The 18,672-nt window shown below is 47.2% G+C and overlaps 1 protein-coding gene across 1 annotated transcript in view; it reads right to left on the bottom strand.

Moving 5' to 3' along the window:
• The window catches only part of LOC132585702 (very-long-chain 3-oxoacyl-CoA reductase-like), a 31,966-nt gene extending 22,653 nt beyond the window's left edge, over positions 1-9,313 (bottom strand). Inside the window, exons 1-4 of the mRNA XM_060257573.1 lie at positions 9,081-9,313; positions 4,475-4,521; positions 3,782-3,857; positions 2,789-2,899 (exon numbers count right to left, since the gene is read on the bottom strand). Of these exons, the coding sequence (XP_060113556.1) occupies positions 2,789-2,899; positions 3,782-3,857; positions 4,475-4,521; positions 9,081-9,252 (406 nt within the window). The 5' untranslated portion in view covers positions 9,253-9,313. The remainder of the gene's footprint in view (positions 1-2,788; positions 2,900-3,781; positions 3,858-4,474; positions 4,522-9,080) is intronic.
• Between the last annotated feature and the right edge of the window lie 9,359 nt (positions 9,314-18,672).

Below are 18,672 nucleotides of genomic sequence, written 5' to 3'. Positions count from 1 at the left end.
ACATGGAAATAAGCCAACGTGGGAAAATACCATGTAAAGCACCATAAAGATAAAGGTAGTCCCCTATGCAAGAACCAGTTGTTTTCAACCCTGGGGTGACGCTGCTTTCACAACGTTTTCACGGCAGACTTTTTATGGGGTGGTTTGCCATTGCCTTCCCCAGTCGTCTACGCTTTCCCCCCAGCAAGCTGGGGACTCCTTTGACCGACCTCGGAAGGATGGAAGGCTGAGTCAACCTGGAGCCAGCTACCTGAAACCAGCTTCCGCTGGGATCAAACTCAGGTCGTGAGCAGAGGGCCCCAATTGCAGTACTGCAGCTTTACCACTCTGCGCCACGGGGCTCTTAAAGCGCCACAGATACTTATAATTGTGGATAACCATTCATCTCCATTTGTGAGAGTGAACAGGTATGACCTATATTTAGCGTTGTTATTTTTGGATTAAAATACGTCATAGTCACATGCAACAATTTGTGTTGTGATTTTATCCAGTATAATTAAAGAATAATTTTCCTAAGTTAATTTTATATTTGATGGACTACAGAGAGACCTGGCTTGCCCATGGCCGGGAATAGGTGAGGTAAGTGGCAGCCTGCGACTCCACCCCCCCTAAGGGGTTCATAAGAACATAAGAGAAGCCATGTTGGATCAGGCCAATGGCCCATCCAGTGCAACACTATGTGTCATATAAGAACGTAAGAGAAGCCATGTTGGATCAGGCCAATGGCCCATCCAGTCCAACACTCTGTGTAACACAGTGGCCAAAAGAATTATCCTTTTATCCGTTTTAACCCGACTGCTCAGCAATTTCATTGAATGCCCATGAGTTCTTGCATTGTGAGAAAGGGAGAAAAGTACTTCTTTCTCTACTTTCTCCATCCCATGCATAATCTTGTAAACCTCTATCATGTCACCCCGCAGTTGATGTTTCTCCAAGCTAAAGAGCCCGAAGCGTTTTAACCTTTCTTCATAGGGAAAGTGTTCCAAACCTTTAATCATTCTAGTTGCCCTTTTCTGGACTTTCTCCAATGCTATAATATCCTTTTTGAGGTGCGGTGACCAGAATTGTACACAGTACTCCAAATGAGACCGCACTCGCAAGCGTTCTCCTCGAAGCTCGGCTTGCTTTGCGAGGGAAATCAGGCTCAGAGGAGAATGCACCCAGCATTTAGGCATCCCGTCCCCCTGCCCTACCACTCTCAGCTTCTCCCGGCCCCTCCTGACTGCTCTTGCCTTCAAGCGAGAGAAGCCGAATGGGGCACCTTCTCCCCTTCCAAGCTCGGTTTCCCTTGCAAGGGAAGCTGAGCTCAGAGGAGAACAATGTGCCCGGCCCTGCCTGCTCTCGCCTTCAAGGTGAGAACAGCCGGGCTGGGTGCATTCTCCTCTGAGCCTGACTTCCCTCGCAAAGCAAGCCGAGCTTCGAGGAGAACGCCTGCGAGTGCACTCTCGGAGATGCTCCAACACTGCCGTAAGAAGGGCAGCTTGGCTTGCTTCTGAGAGCGCGGGCGTGGCTCGCCTGGCTCACCTCCCTGCACTCCCCTGCCATGCCGCCATGCCTGCCCTCCCAGGTGTGTGTGGGGGGGCATGAGGTCATGAGAACAATGTGGGGGCTTGGTGAGTTTGTAAACTGTGGTAATCCATTATTGGGACGCAAAAGGACTGCCATCCTGGTTTTGTGTGAGAGGGATGGATTTTAACTGTTTTCATTATGGACCTTATGGCTCTGTTGTATTTTCAAAATGTTGTGAGAGCCACCCCAGGTTGCAGGAAAAGCAGTTGGTTATAAATCTCTAGATAGATAGATAGATAGATAGATAGATAGATAGATAGATAGATAGATAGATAGATAGATAGATAGATAGATAGATAGATAGACAGACAGACAGACAGACAGACAGACAGACAGACAGACAGACAGACAAAAGACTCCTCACTTATTCCAGGACTCACATCTCCTATTTTGCACTTGTGTGATGCTGCAACTGGTAAGTCCTTCCCCAAATGGTGACTCTATGACAGCATGTTGTTGTTGTTACTGAATCACCCCATTCTGGCCCAAGCCAGGATCTGGGCAATTTACATCAGATGTGGATTTGGCTAGATTTTACTTAACATGAACAAGCTATTTTTTTACTTTTTCTGCTTTTACACCAGTGGAATGTTAAAGAGGAGGAGAGAACAATTCATGCTGAGCCTGCCTAGGCGGGGAGGGCGGGATATAAATAAAATTTATTATTATTATTATTATTATTTAATTTGTAGAGCAGATGTTCCTGATGTTTTTTTAAACTGTGAGCACCTTGATATAAAGTGGCGGGTATAGCCACAAAATGGCTTCCACAGGACATAGAGCCAGGCATAAAGAGAGCCAGTTTGGTGTAGTGGTTAAGTGCGCAGACTCTGATCTGGGAGAACCGGGTTTGATTCCCCACTCCTCCACTTGCAGCTGCTGGAATGGCCTTGGGTCAGCCATAGCTCTGGCAGAGTTTGTCCTTGAAAGGGCAGCTGCTGTGAGAGCCCTCTCCAGCCCCACCCACCTCACAGGGTGTCTGTTGTGGGGGAGGAAGGTAAAGGAGTTTGTGAGCCACTCAGATTCTTGAGTGGAGGGCAGAATATAAATCCAATGTTGTCTTCTTCTTCTGCCACAGCTTACCTCTATTCACACACTGGAAATCATTATGCTCTGGAGATTTTTTTTTTTAAGTGGGTGGGCGCCAGAGGACAACACTTGGTCACATGATGGTTACTACTACCACTGAGACATAGAGAGACCCAATGTTCAAACTTACCTAGAATGCCAACCTCCAGACCCTGCAAAGCGGCTCGAATTGACTCATAGATTTCTGAGCCATGGGTGAAATCTACTTGGATCACCTTGGTGCTTCGGCCGTGCTGCTCCTCTAAGAAATAAAGAGAGAATTTCACGCAGTGGGAGAGCTGGAACCTCATCTGTGCCTCAGTCAAACCACAAATTACAGTACCAACACAGAGATTGTGGTTCACCCCCCAAAATTCCTCTGCATCCTCCTTGACAACATCCAGTGATCTTTCCGGGTGCATTTCAACACCTCCATTTCAGGCCTCCTGCAAGGTGACAGTGTGCAGAGATGCTTATTGACTGCCTCAGATAGTTTGATTTCAGGTAAAGAATTGACAACACTACCCTAAGGAGAGTTACACCCACTAAGAAATGAGATCAATAAATATAATCTCAGGTGGAGGGGCAAGAGATTCTTCTGCTCATGCTCAAAAGAGAGCACCATCCATAGCTTGAAAAGTGTAAGGAGGTCTCGCAGTCCTACTCGCAGAACAATTTCCCAGCTGAGCTCCTCATATCATCTTCTGTGACACGCTTATTTAAGTGATTCTCATATGATTCGTTCAAGTCTAGGGGCATAATTTCACCTTTAACGGCAACGCGTTTAACTTCTGATGGATTCTAGGGCTTGGGTTATAATAAACTAAGCTTCCTACCGCTCCTGCAGTTAAGAACTTTTCTTAGTAATACTTCATGTTTAATGGTTTTATGAATGTTTATTTAATGGTTTAAATGGTTTAAATGGTTTTATGAATGTTTATCCGTTTTAGATGTATTTAAATGGTTTTAATGGTTTAAATGGTTTAATGGTTTCAGATGTATTTAAATGGTTTATGAATATGTGTGTTTGATGTGTTGGTATGTTTGTGGAAGAGCACCTCATTTCGTTGCTCTCTTTTTGTTGAGAACAATGACAATAAATTCATCTATCTATTTCCACCCAGGCCAGCAGGGCCTCACTCACCGATTTCTGAGGCCACCTGCTTCAGTTTCTCCAGGGAACGGCTGATGAGGACCACGTTGAGGCCTCTTCTAGCAAGCTGGCAGAGGAAGAAGAAAATGAAGGTCAGGCATGAATCCAAAGGGAGTAGCTGTTAACCAAATGGACCCCTTATCCTGGTGTGCCAGTGCCCAATGATGAACACAACCAATACTCCCTCTGTGCTGTGGAATCTAGTGAGCAAAAATTCTACTTTCTGAGCTACTGGCATTAAAGTCATGAGCTACTGTATAAATTAGTTTCCTCTGGGGCCATTTTTCCAGAGCTAAGACAAAAATGTGTGAGTTTAGAGGGAACAATGGACACAACCCGTTGGATTCCAGAAGTGGACACAACTTTATTGCAATAAAGGGGACCTTGGCAGCAAAACCGAAGGACTCTGTTAGTAAGGCGCCAGTGTTAACTTTTTATACAGTGTGACAAGCAACTTTTTTACGTGCACAGATGTCTTTTGGTTACAGAGGTTGGGAAATAAGTTGTTGTGACGTGCCCTTCCCCCATTCCTGTAACCTAGTTTATTATTATTATTATTATTATTATTAGGGGATCCAGAATAAAGAGAAGTATGAGAGTGAAAATCTTCTTCCCCTTGACTGGAGGCCAGGGGACATCCCAAATGGTCCTAGACAGGAACGCCACAGGCACTTATTGACTTACCTCATGGGCGTAGGCTTTTCCAATACCATTTGTGGCTCCAGTTACCACTGCAAAGAAGATAAAGGTACAGTTCCTCAGAAGAGGGGGTAGGTGGTTTTAGGATGCATTTTAATCAACACCAAGCCTCAGCTCCAGAACCTTTCCCACTCTTCCTCTCCATCTAACTTGTCCATTGAATAGTAGGTGCAGCTGCATAACAATCCCTGAATGAGGAGAGTGGGCAGCCAGTCAGCCACCAGGGGCTATGCCACGCTCCCAGCAGCCCTGGAGGAGCTCCCACCACCCCTTTTCCCACTTCTTATGTGATTTTGGGCAGCAGGTGGATTGCTAGCCTTTTGACTGGGAGGGGGGGCAGCCCAGGAGAGCTCCAAGCAAACGAGGCCTGCTTGGGCTGGCTGGATCTTTAGCCAACCCAAGCAGGCCTTGCTCGCCCGGGGCTCTCCTTTCTTGCGTCGAGTTGCTTCTGGCTGGGGGGCGGGGTAGCATATGCTCGTGAGTTATGTTAATGAGCTCCGCCACCTATTTTTCTACAAAACAACCCCTGAGCAACACCATGGCTGCTTTCAGGTGACCAGTGTTAAGAAAAAGCCTCTTAGCCGCGACTTTTCTTGATTCCCACAGAATTCTAGATTCTATGGTTTTCCCGGACACTCCAGTCATTTGGGAGGGAAAACTCTATGGGAAAGTCCCCCACCGGAGGCTTCAAGGTACTTGACAACCCTAATTGGCTCCCGAACACACACACACCACCAGTTTTATATATTGATTTAATTAGGTTTCTAAACTGGCCTTCCCAGTGCTGCAAAGCTCAGGGCAGGTAACAACAAGTGAAAAACAGCATCATTTGCTATTAAAAAACAAATTAATGTAATAACAGTTGAGGATAAAGAAGAAGAAGAAGAAGAAGATGATATTGGATTTATATCCCGCCCTCCACTCCAAAGAGTCTCAGAGCGGCCTACGATCTCCTTTACCTTCCTCCCCCACAACAGACACCCTGTGAAGTGGGTGGGGCTGAGAGGGCTCTCACAGCAGCTGCCCTTTCAAGGACAGAGTCTCACAGCGGCCTACAATCTCCTTTACCTTCCTCCCCCACAACAGACACCCTGTGAGGTGGGTGGGGCTGGAGAGGGCTCTCCCAGCAGCTGCCCTTTCAAGGACAGAGTCTCAGAGCGGCGTACGATCTCCTTTACCTTCCTCCCCCACAACAGACACCCTGTGAAGCGGGTGGGGCTGAGAGGGCTCTCAAAGCAGCTGCCCTTTCAAGGACATCCTCTGCCAGAGCTCTGGCTGACCCAAGGCCATTCCAGCAGGTGCAAGTGAAGGAGTAGGGAATCAAACCCGGTCTGCATACTTAAGATAAGAGTCTGCATACTTAACCACTACACCAAACTGGCTCTCAGTCTAAAATCAGATAGCGGCAGGCACTAATAACATCTTATGTCCCAGAGCAGTTGTGGCACTTATGTGTTTATGAAAGCTAGTACAAGAATGCAGTGAGGGGAGGGAGGGCTCTGAAAGGCTGAGGAAGGCCAGATGGCAAGGGAGATTCGCTGCCTCAAAATGCCTGGCAAACCCTTTTTGTTTTACAGGCCCCAGGGCCATAGCCAGGATTTTTTGGGGGAAGGGGTGCCGGGTAGTATTAATTAATTAATTGAGCCTCAAGAGCCGGCAGATTGCTGGTTGGGCAGGGCGCTGCAAAATCAAAGGGGCAGAGCCCCATTGGGCCCCCCTCTGTCTATGGGCCTGCCCCTGGAACCGGATCAAGTTCTTCAGGGCTCGGATCTCATTTGGAAGAGCATTCCACCAGGCTGGCGCCAGAGCTGAAAAGGCTCTGGCCTGGGTTGGAACAAGATGAATACTTTTGGGGCCGGGGACCGCCAGAAGGTTGCTGTTCACAGAGCACAGTGCTTTCTGTGGGGGCGTAGCAGGAGAGAGGGGCTTTGAAGATTAGAACCGAAGTCTTGAATATGATCTGGTATTCAACTTGGAGCTAGTGCAGCTGGCAGAGCCCCAGTTGTTTATGGGCTCTAGATGGAGTGCTTGTAAGCACACGTGGACTAGTTGGAGTTTCTGAGTCAGTCTCAAGGGTAGCTCTGCAAAGAGCGAGTTACAGTAGTCTAGTCTGGAGGTGATTATTGCATAGGGGCAAGACAGGAAGGGGAGGGACCAGTTGCTGAATCTGGCACAGATGCAAAACTGCCAGTTTGGCAACATTTGTGATTTGAGCTGTTGAAAGGGAGGATTCCAGAACTACTCCTAAGCTCTTTGCAATTGGCCTTGGTGTTAGTGGATCGTTGTCAAGGGCTGCAAGTTGGCATCCCAACCTGAGATCCCTGGCTCAGCCACAGAACCTCCATCTTTGTAGGATTTAGTTTCAGCCGGCTCCGCTTCAACCAACCAGACACAGCCCCTAGACTTCTGGCCAGACTGTCTGGGACGGCATTCGGCCAGCTGTCTATCTATAGTTATTGCTGAGTGTCACAGCCTAAAGCTCCATATCAGCTGGGCGAGAGGGCACATAGAGATGTTAAATAACTTTGGGGAGAGGACTGCCCCCTGGGGAACACTGCACACCAAAGTTGGGTGAGCTATTGCATAAATTAGTGTGCTCTGGGGTCATCCTTCCGGAGCTAAAAGAAAACTGTGTGAGCTTGAGGCTACAAATCTGTGAGCTAGCTCACGCTAGCTCAGCTTAGAGGGAACACTGCCTCTCACTCAGACCCCCTCCCCCCCCCAGAGTCACTTTCCCCACTGTAATTCCCACTGCTTTTTCCCGTCATAGGGGGAAATGGGGCTCTGAGGGGAAGAGGCTTCTGCATCTCCCCTGCAAATTTGGAGCCTCTACCTCAAACCTCCTCACCCCCCAGCTGCAATTCATTAGACCCTATTTTGCCTTTGACTTCAATGGCCCATAAGGTATAATTGGGCTGTATATTTGGGAATAGCCAAATATCTCCCGATTCAGATTCTGCTACCGAATCTGCTATTAGGAAATATTCCCCCTCCTTAAATTTTTAAGCCCCGAATACTCCCGAATCTGAATTTCCCCTATTTATTTTCTTTGCCCACCCCTGTAGACATTTCCCTAGTGGACTATAGACATTTCCCAGAAATACCCAGCAAATTGTATCCCATAGCATTACAGTTACTTCTCATGGATCTCTGAAGACACTGAATCAGGAGCATAATATATGTAGGTCCTGGAAATGTTTGAAGAAGGGTGATGGGATGATACTCTGAGTTTCAACATTATCTGGCTGTCATTCAAGTTCTTTGACTTCAGATTTAAACATTGAGAGAAGTGAAACTCTACTAACCACACACAAAGACTCTGAATATATTTACACTGAATTTAAAGCTTCATTTTTTTTTTTTTTTAGAAAATTCAATCCACATTTAAAATGCAACTTTTGCTCTGAGAAATTCTGCATAAGAAAAAACTGGATTATTTGGCTGAAACAATCTGCTTGTGCCACCAATTTCATTTCCTGGTTGCAAACTGAACTATAACTCTAAACCCTGGGTTGCAAAAAGGGTAGCTTAGCTTATCATAGCAAAATAAAATGGAACTCCAGTAGCATCTTAAAGATTTAATTATTTATTTATCATTACATTAGATTTCTATCCCGCCCATTTTGCAAAGACTCAAAGTGGCTAACAACATAAAATAAACAAAGGCAACATTAATAAACAGTATTAAAACCATAACAATACAATTGACCTTCTTTTCTTTCAATATGAGCTTTCACCAGTCACAGCCCTCTTCATCAGATAGATATATGAAGAAAAAAACTCAATGGTGGGACTGCCCCAGAATTAAAAACAGAAACCTCATCAGTTAAATATTTACTTGGTTAAAAGGGTAAAGGCAGTCCCCTGTGCAAGCACCAGTCATTTCTGACTCCGAATGACATCGCATCACAATGTTTTCACGGCAGACTTTTTGCGGGGTGGTTTGCCCTTGCCTTCCCCAGTCCTCTACACTCCCCACGCCCCCAGCAAGCTGGGTGCTCATTTTACCGACCTCGGAAGGATGGAAGGCTGAGTCGACCTTGAGCTGGCTACCTGGACCCAGCTTCCACCAGGATCGAACTCAGGTCGTGAGCAGAGAGTTGGTTTACTTGGTTGCACTGCATGTAATGGCATCTAACAGGATAGTTTTGAAGAAGAAAGCCAATTTTCTGTGCTTCGACATGGTTTGCGGCAAGCGCTGTCTTTAGAAGAACACTGACTTCTGCGAGAGAATTTTTTCCACCTGTAAACAATACTGCTTGTGAAAGTTTACAGTAAAACATAATTTAATTTTTTAAAAATATTTCAGAGGGTAGCCATGGGGGGGTCTGTTGTAGTAGAACAAATTCGAATCCAAGAGCACCGTAGAGACCAACAAGAATTTCAGGGAAGAGGTTTTTGAGAGCCAAAGGTCTCTTCATCAGAGAGCAGCTTAGCATGGTGCCTCCATTAATCTATTCACATAAGCTGAATCTATTCACATACACTATCAAGGGACTAATTGCTGACGGTCTATATATCCCCCTGCCCCCACAATATGAGGTCATCGCAGAAAGAGTGGAAAGAGAAACAGCAATTACATGGAACTTACCTGCCCAAGGTCCATAAGAAGTCAAATCTACCCCTTTCCACACATGAGACAACACGTGGATCCTCAGCCCCTGTGCTAAACTCCAGGCAGCCTTCAGAGAGAGCCAGAGAACGCTCAGAACTCCCAAACCAGTCAGCAACTGCTCCGGGGAGAAAAAGCTGAGGGGAGCCATCTCTTCACCTGTTTTAGCTGCAACAAAGGATCAAGCAACTTACTTAGCTCCTAACCACCTGGTATCTTGCCTTCGGTTTACAGCACAAAGGAATATATACAGACTCAAGACACGCCTCTTGCAACTGCCTCCCAATCTGAAACTGTCCTTCTTGAACTCTGTAGTTTGATGGAGCAGGCCCTGAGTCATCCATTATTGTGACAAAATTACGAATGATTCAATATCAGTTCTGCAGGCTTTATACAAATAACATTCAATCCAAACAATACTGAAGCAAAGATGCTAAAGACTACAACAAGTCCCAATAGTTCAAAACACGGGCACCTTTGGTTTCAGTCGAGGAAACCCTCTTCATTCACGTTTCATAGTAGTGGGAATCCCATGATGAGGGAACGAAGACACGGACTCAGATTCCTTCAGCCAGTGCTCTGCATCAGAATGGAATCCCACGTGACAGGCAGTCAGCTGGTCGCTCCTGTTTCATAAATATTTTTTCAGGCAAGGGGTAATCTAATTCTTGTACTGGAATATTAAAATATCACAACAATACAATTAATCCACTCTCCAACACCATACGTAATCAAAATCCATGATCCATATACTTACTGTTATGCTGTGATAAATTTACACACAATACTGAGCAAATCTTATAAGAATTTTCAAAAAGGACACAAAGGGTGATATCAGAAGGCTGATTTGGAGCGGCTTGAAGCCACTCCAAATAAAGCCGGACAGAACTAGAGTGCCCCGGAGCATCCAGATAGTGCTTGGGGAAAGGGGCGGGCCATGGACACCCCGGGAGCGTTATGAAAGCTTGCGCATCCGGTCTGCGGATCCCCAGGTGCTCTCCAGGTGTTTCCCGGCTTTCCAAACAGCTGGGAGGCACCCAGCAAAAAGGCACCACTTTTGAAGTGGTACCTTTTTGAGCCGGGTGGATCGGCCTAGAGGACGGGGTTAGTACGGGACAGGGGCGGATGGCAGATGTTGCCGTCTGGAGCTGGTTTTTTTAGGTCGATCTCAGAGGCGTCTCTGAGTCGACCAAAAGTGCTGATCTGTTAGCAGCCAAAGTCTCCGCAAAGGCTTCCAAACCTGCAGCGTGCTCAAAAATGGCTCAAGGCAAAATGATGCTCCAGTGCTAGAGATTTAAAAACCCTAATTACCTTCACCTGTTGAGTCCATTAAAGGGCTCTAACACAATTTATGTAATATATAATGTCAGCATAGCCTTCAGGCCAATCTTAAATTCTATGTTTTATAACCTACTATTACAAAAAGCATGACAAATTCAAAGTCATGTAAAGACCACAGGGGTAACACAATTCAATTTATGGATCCAAAAACATTCTTCACAAAGTGGAATCTTATGAATATCATCAGAAGAGCTTCTAGCCTCATATTTATAAAGTACAAAATATTTAAAACTAGGGGTGCTTTCAGAATTTTATTTTTAATTCAACTACAGTGTTCAAGGATGCTAGTCCTCACAGGATGAATATTACTTCTGACGTAATACAAGCCACTCACATGAAATTAAATATACCACATTTCTTGTTGCACATGTGGAATAATGACATAATGTGATAGGCAAACCTCCTTGATTTGGAGTGAAACTTTGAATCTCTAAGGCTTGTGGACAAACGAAACACCTCTTACATGGATGATGCCCTATAAGGCAGGGGTGGCCAACGGTAGCTCTCCAGATGTTTTTACCTACAACTCCCATCAGCCCCAGCCATTGGCCATGCTGGCTGGGGCTGATGGGAGTTGTAGGCAAAAAACATCTGGAGAGCTACCATTGGCCACCCCTGCTATAAGGGCATTTTGTACTTTACCAGTTGAACTCATACCTGAATAAACCAGACAATCTTTAATGTTTCTTGTTCTTCTTAACCCCACATATGGTGGGTTTTCACAGTCCAGTATGGCACTAATTAAATGCCAATGCTACATAACGAATGTTATTAAATATTGGAGTGAAATCAAAACCAAATGTAATTCGGTTAGATTTTATTTTATTCTGCTGATTGAACAAAGTTTGTCTTTCCACTCTGTCAGCTCTAGTTTTGGCCAGTTTTATTATCTCTTCCAGGTAGCCCCTTTTCTTAAATTCTAAAGCCATACACCTGCTATTCTCTTGACAATGTGTATACCTTGTGCAATTGACCGTACAGAAGATTTTTACAAAGATGCACAGGATGGAATGAACGAAAATGCAGATATGAGTTTTTGTCCATCTGTTTGCTGTGGGTGCGGATTGCCAAACTGTTTGACATTTGTCTGTAAACCCTAGAGTCTAAAAAAGTTTCAGAATTCTTGTCATAATGACTAGAAATATTCATATGCAAACCATTCATCCGTTCCATAAATGCAGGTACAATATTTTTCCTTCTCAAAATCAGAAACAAATATTATATGAAACGATTGTAGAACGCAATCTGATCAAAGTGTGGATTGAAATTCACATTACAAATTTTGTCTTCTTCTAATTGTGCCATAAAAAGATTAGCAACACTTGGGACAAAACTCGACCCCATGGCAACTCCCCTAATCTATATGAAAAAAATTCTCCTTATACTGAAAGTAATTATTTTCCAATATTATCTCAACTAACTTCAATAAACCGGAAGTTGGGAGATCTGTATTCAACCTCTCTTCCAAGACTTTCTGAACCACCATTCAAGCCTTCTAGTGAGGAATGGTTGTTGATAGCAACACAATGTCTGTGATAACTAAAACGACTTCCTCGGGTATTTTAAATCCTTCTGTTAGACTCACAAAATGTTTGGTATCCTCAGTGTACAAATCCATTTTTTAAATGAAGGGTTGCAAAAAAGAAATCCACATGTTTTGACAGTGACTCAAGAATAGAATTTGAACCTGATATTATGGGGCGGGAAACCAGGCTTATGAATCTTGGCTAGTAAGAGTCATAAGTTAGCATCACTCCAGTATTGTTTGGATTTAATATTATCTATATAAAGTCTACAAAATTGATATTGGATTATTAGTAATTTTGTCACAATACCCATTCAGTTGTTTCACTCATCTTCCAGACAAAGTAAAAAAAAAAAGTAAAGCTAGGGAGGGACGGTGGCTCAGTGGTAGAGCATCTGCTTGGGAAGCAGAAGGTCTTAGGTTCAATCCCTCGCATCTCCCAAAAAGGGTCCAGGCAAATAGGTGTGAGAAACCTCAGCTTGAGACCCTGGAGAGCCGCTGCCAGTCTGAGAAGACTGAAGAAGACTTTGATGGACCAAGGGTCTGATTCAGTATAAGGCAGCTTCATATGTTCATATATGTAGTTCCCTGTGCAATCACCAGTCGTTTCCGACTCTGGGGTGACGTTGCTTTCACAACATTTTCACGGCAGACTTTTTACGGGGTGGTTTGCCATTGCCTTCCCCAGTCATCTACTGGGTACTCATCTCACCAACCTTGGAAGGATGGAAGGCTGAGTCAAGCTGAGCCAGCTACCTGAAACCAGCTTCTGCTGGGATCGAACTCAGGTCATGAGCAGAGTTCAGACTGCAGTACTGAAGCTTTACCACTCTGCACCACGAGGCTCTTGGTCTGGAAATCTCCGGGTATTACAACAGTTCTTCAGATGACAGAGATTAATCCCCCTGGAGCAAACAGCAGGTTTGGCAAGTGGACTGTATGGTATTGTACCTCCTCAAACTGCACACTCATCAGGCTCCATTCCCCGACATCTCCAGGTATTTCCCAATTCAGTGTTGGCAGCCCTATCCACACCCCAGCCAAACATAATAACATAAGAGAAGCCATGTTGGATCAGGCCAATGGCCCATCCAGTCCAACACTCTGTGTCACATAAGAGAAGCCATGTTGGATCAGGCCAATGGCCCATCCAGTCCAACACTCTGTGTCACATAAGAGAAGCCATGTTGGATCAGGCCAGTGGCCCATCCAGTCCAACACTCTGTGTCACATAAGAACAGAAGAGAAGCCATGTTGGATCAGGCCAATGGCCCATCCAGTCCAACACTCTGTGTCACATAAGAGAAGCCATGTTGGATCAGGCCAATGACCCATCCAGTCCAACACTCTGTGTCACATAAGAACAGAAGAGAAGCCCTGTTGGATCAGGCCAATGACCCATCCAGTCCAACACTCTGTGTCACATAAGAACAGAAGAGAAGCCCTGTTGGATCAGGCCAATGGCCCATCCAGTCCAACACTCTGTGTCACATAAGAGAAGCCATGTTGGATCAGGCCAGTGGCCCATTCAGTTCTACACTCTCTGTCACACAGTGGCCCAAAACCCCCAAGTGCCATCAGGAGGTCCACCAGTGCGGCCAAGACACTAAAAGCCCTCCCACTGTGCCCCCCCCCCCAAGCACCAAGAAGTAGGGTTGCCAAGTCTGGATTGGGAAATTCCTGGAGATTTAGGGATGGAGCCTGAGGCAAGATCTCAGCAGGGTAGAATGTCCTAGATTTTGTCCTCCAGAACGTCCAGATCTTGCAACGGTTAATGTGTGGCAGCAGAATGAAAAACCAGTTTTGCACACTTTCCCCCTCCTTTACTTGGCTCTCTTCCTTTCACGATCTACTATTCTTCTCTCCTTACTTCTCTCCCTTTTCTTCAGTCTTGATTTCAGCTCCCCTCTCATCCATTATGGTTGGCAACTTAGGATTTATTTGAGAGTCTTTTAGCACAAGGTTCCCAACTCCGAGCTGGGAAATACCAGAGATTTGGGGGGTGGAGCCTGAGGAAGGCGGGGTTTGGGGAGGGGAGGAGCTTCAATGAAGTGTAACGCCGTGGAGCCCGCCTTCCAAAGTGGCCATTTTCTCCGGGTGAATCGATCTCTGTCACCTGGAAATCAGTTGTAAGCCCAGGAGATCTCCAGCCACCACCTGGAGGTCATACAGCCAATAAGAAACACGGTATAAAGTTGAAGAAAATTTAGCCTGCCGACTCTGTAAATAAAGCCTCAACCATGAATATTTTTTTTACTTTATATAAGATTTCTGTAAGTCCATTTAAAGTTATTGAGAATCCACAGTTCAATATACAAACGGATATAAGCAGGGGTGGAATTTTACCAGGAGCTCCTTTGCATATATTAGGCCACACCTCCCTGATGTAGCCAATCCTCCAAGAGCTTAAAAAAAGAACTGTGTAAGCTCTTGGGGGATTGGCTACATCAGGGATGTGTGACCTAATATGCAAAGGAGCTCCTGCTAGAATTCCACCCCTGGGTATAAGTATGTCGATCCCACAGCAGTGTCTCCATACACAATTCACAGATCAGTGTTTCTCACTCGTGACCCAATACCCAACTCCTGCGCGATTGGGAAATCCTCTGCTTCAGGCCAAATATCAGATCAATTCTTTGTAAATGGTTTCTTTTAAAGTCCAAACTGCGAGTCTCGTTTCACATAATTGCTTTGTCCAAGCTAATTAAAAGATTACGAAGTAATATCATTTTAAAATGCATCTCAACATTACAATTTTACACTAGAATTTGGCAGAAAATACACCCCTTAACAACTTCTCTGAATAATTTTCCATGGGAACGTTCACAATTCTGTCACCTTCCAAATTGGGTTTACAAATTTTCATGAATACAAAGCTGGGAAGAAATTGTTCACAGAGAATTGACTTGATATTTGGCATGATTTCCCAACTGGAGAGCCTCGGACACAGGAAAGAGAAATCATCTTGCAGCTTGTCCATGTATTGAAAGATTTATGATTCCCATTTGCTTCAATTCAAAGGTTAGCAGAAAGGAACAGAAGTACATTGGCAGTCACTTGGGTACGAAACAGCCAGTAACCAGAAGGCTTGTCCTGCTCTGATACATCCAATTACGGCTCTAATTATAACAAAGTGCATTTGCTGTTACACTTTATTGCGATGTTATATTCAATTAGGCCATGAAGAAGACCACAGATTTATATCCCGCCCTTCTCTCTGAATCAGAGTCTCAGAGCAGCTTACAATCGCCTTTATCTTTTCCCCACAACAGACACCCTGGGAGTTAGGTGGGGCTGAGAGAGCTCTTACAATAGCTGACCTTTCAAGGACAACTCCTGCGAGAGCTATGCCTGACCCAAGGCCATTCCAGCAGCAGCTGCAAGTGGAGGAGTGGGGAATCAAACCCAGTTCTCCCAGATAAGATTCCGCACACTTAACCACAACACCAAACTGGCTCAGACTGAAGAATTTATGCACAAGTTTTCTGGTCGTTCATTTGGAATCTGCATTTAACTTGGGATACATATATCTACTGGATTACAGATAAGATATGGAGTATTTTAAAACTGAGAGCCAGTTTGGTGTAGTGGTTAAGTGCGTGGACTCTTATCTGGGAGAACAGGGTTTGATTCCCCACTCCTCCACTTGCAGCTGCTGGAATGGCCTTGGGTCAGCCATAGCTCTGGCAGAGGTTGTCCTTGAAAGGGCAGACTCTTATCCGGGAGAACCGGGTTTGATTCCCCACTCCTCCCCTTGCAGCTGCTGGAATGGCCTTGGGTCAGCCATAGCTCTGGCAGAGGTTGTCCTTGAAAGGGCAGACTCTTATCTGGGAGAACCAGGTTTGATTCCCCACTCCTCCACTTGCAGCTGCTGGAATGGCCTTGGGTCAGCCATAGCTCTGGCAGAGGTTGTCCTTGAAAGGGCAGACTCTTATCTGGGAGAACCAGGTTTGATTCCCCACTCCTCCACTTGCAGCTGCTGGAATGGCCTTGGGTCAGCCATAGCTCTGGCAGAGGTTGTCCTTGAAAGGGCAGACTCTTATCTGGGAGAACCAGGTTTGATTCCCCACTCCTCCACTTGCAGCTGCTGGAATGGCCTTGGGTCAGCCATAGCTCTGGCAGAGGTTGTCCTTGAAAGGGCAGACTCTTATCTGGGAGAACCAGGTTTGATCCCCCACTCCTCCACTTGCAGCTGTTGGAATGGCCTTGGGTCAGCCATAGCTCTGGCAGAAGTTGTCCTTGAAAGGGCAGACTCTTATCTGGGAGAACCGGGTTTGATTCCCCACTCCTCCACTTGCAGCTGCTGGAATGGCCTTGGGTCAGCCATAGCTCTGGCAGAGGTTGTCCTTGAAAGGGCAGACTCTTATCCGGGAGAACCGGGTTTGATTCCCCACTCCTCCACTTGCAGCTGCTGGAATGGCCTTGGGTCAGCCATAGCTCTGGCAGAGGTTGTCCTTGAAAGGGCAGACTCTTATCCGGGAGAACCGGGTTTGATTCCCCACTCCTCCACTTGCAGCTGCTGGAATGGCCTTGGGTCAGCCATAGCTCTGGCAGAGGTTGTCCTTGAAAGGGCAGACTCTTATCCGGGAGAACCGGGTTTGATTCCCCACTCCTCCCCTTGCAGCTGCTGGAATGGCCTTGGGTCAGCCATAGCTCTGGCAGAGGTTGTCCTTGAAAGGGCAGCTGCTGTTAGATCTCTCTCAGCCCCACCTACCTCACAAGGTGTCTGTTGGGGGTGGGGGAGGTAAAGAAGATTGTGACCACTCTGAGACTGAGGTTCAGATATAGGATTGGATATAAATCCAATATCTTCTTTTGTAGTGCTCAATTGATATGTGAAACCAGTTTTTGAATTTTCTATGTACTAGGTTTCATATCAGGTCTTCGACCGCAGATCTGTTACTTTGCTTCCCTCATATATGTGAAGGAGGTATATACTTGTGAGGAAATTCATGGATCTGAGCATGGCAGTTCAGCTGAGAGTCTCTCTCAAGAAATAACAGTGATATTATTGTGGGGGTCTGCTGTAGACCACTAAGCCAGGCAGAGGGCCTAGATGAGATACTCCTACAACAGATTGCAAAGTTCTCAAAGAGAAGGGATACAGTGATCATGGGAGATTTCAATTACGTGGACATCTGTTGGAAGTCCATCTCTGCTAAAAATGAAAGGCCTTGCTAACAACTTCATTTTCCGGAAAGTGAAGAAAGAAATAAGGGGATCTGCTATCTTGGACTTGATTCTCACCAACAGGGAACTGGTTGATGAGGTGGAAGTAGTGGGCGCCCTGGGTATTAGTGACCATGTGATTTTGGAATGTACAGTCTTGGGGGGGGGGAAAGTTGTATGTAGTCAGACACACAAGTTGGACTTCAGGAAAGCAAATTTTGACAAACTTAAGAGTTATGCTGGGTTAGGCTTCCCAAATCCCCCGCCTGGGCGGGGGACCCCCGATTTGGGGCCTTCTCCCCCCGCTTGCCAAAAATCCGGAAAGCGGGGGGGGGGGGGAATGGCGGCCCTTCCCACCCAGCCCCGATCCCAGCAGCTTCTCATTGCCCCTTCCCTTCCCACCTTTGAGGGCAGCCCAGCCAGCAGCTCCAGAGTGGTGGCGCCGCCGGGCGCGCCTCACTTCCGGCTGGCTGCCCGCTGCTGCTGCTTCCAAAAGCATGGCCGGAGCTAGAGGTGAGCCGCAGCACTTCTCTGGGGCCCTGCCTCCTGACTTGCCCTTGCCTTCGGTGGCTGGAGGAGCGCCGGTGAGGCATTGCAGGCACTGTCGGGGAAGGCGCGCGGGGACCAAGCGGCAGCCTCCCTGCAGCCTTCGCCGCTCAGCCAGGCCGGGGGGCAGGGACCGGAGAGAGCCATGGCCCCAGGAGAGGAGCGGAGTCCAGCTGGGAAGGCGGCGCGCAGCCGGGCTGGCCCTGCAGCCGGAAGGCTCTTGTGGCGCCGCAGAGGGATCGGTTTGGCGGCTCCTGCGCCCAGGAGAGCAGAGAAGGAAGCCGCTGAGGGGGGCCCCCACCCCCCACCACGTTCGCACCACCCCCTTGGCCAGGCGTCTGGAGGGAGGCCCTGAAAAGGCTGCGGAAGGGGCGCCTTTTTTCCGAGAGCGTGCAGAGCGCACGCCCCACAGAAGAGCTCTGGCAGCTGCAGTCGAAGAAGAGCCGAGCGCTCCCCTCCCGCCCCGTCCATGGCTTCCCCGCTGCTCCTTTTTGGGGCCTTGAGTCTGCTGCCTTCCACCGCTGGGCCCAGCAGCCCCCCAGCCTCCAACATCAGCTCCGCCCCGACGGTAGTGGTGACCTTGGCTGCGGTGCTGCTCAAGCGCAACATGCGCTGCGTGTGGGCCTGGCCATGTGTAAAACCTGCCCTGCGCTTGGCCCTGGGGGCACTGAAACCCCAGCTGTGCCGCGAAGGCCTCGCCCTCCGCATTGTCTTCACCTCTGCCGACCACCACGGGGACTGCTCCTACGAAGAAGCCGACCAGAAGGCCCTGAAGCTGCGGGCCTCCTGCGACCCCAACGCGCTGCTGGGCCTTGGCTGCAACACCCCCACCTTCGTCGCCAGGTGCAAGGCCTCGAAGTGGTGCCTGCCGCTTCTAACCGCAGGCGACTACTACCGGGAGCCTGGGTTCAAGACCCTGGTGTACGCCGGGCCGTCGGGGCGGGAGCTCAATGTCTTCCTGACCCTCCTGCACTGCCGCTTCAACTGGAC

The sequence above is a fragment of the Heteronotia binoei genome, chromosome 17 (assembly GCF_032191835.1).
Source record: "Heteronotia binoei isolate CCM8104 ecotype False Entrance Well chromosome 17, APGP_CSIRO_Hbin_v1, whole genome shotgun sequence".
NCBI classification, from domain to species: Eukaryota; Metazoa; Chordata; class Lepidosauria; order Squamata; family Gekkonidae; genus Heteronotia; species Heteronotia binoei.
Note: the sequence above shows the minus strand (reverse complement) of the source record. Positions and strands in the feature narration are given on the sequence as shown.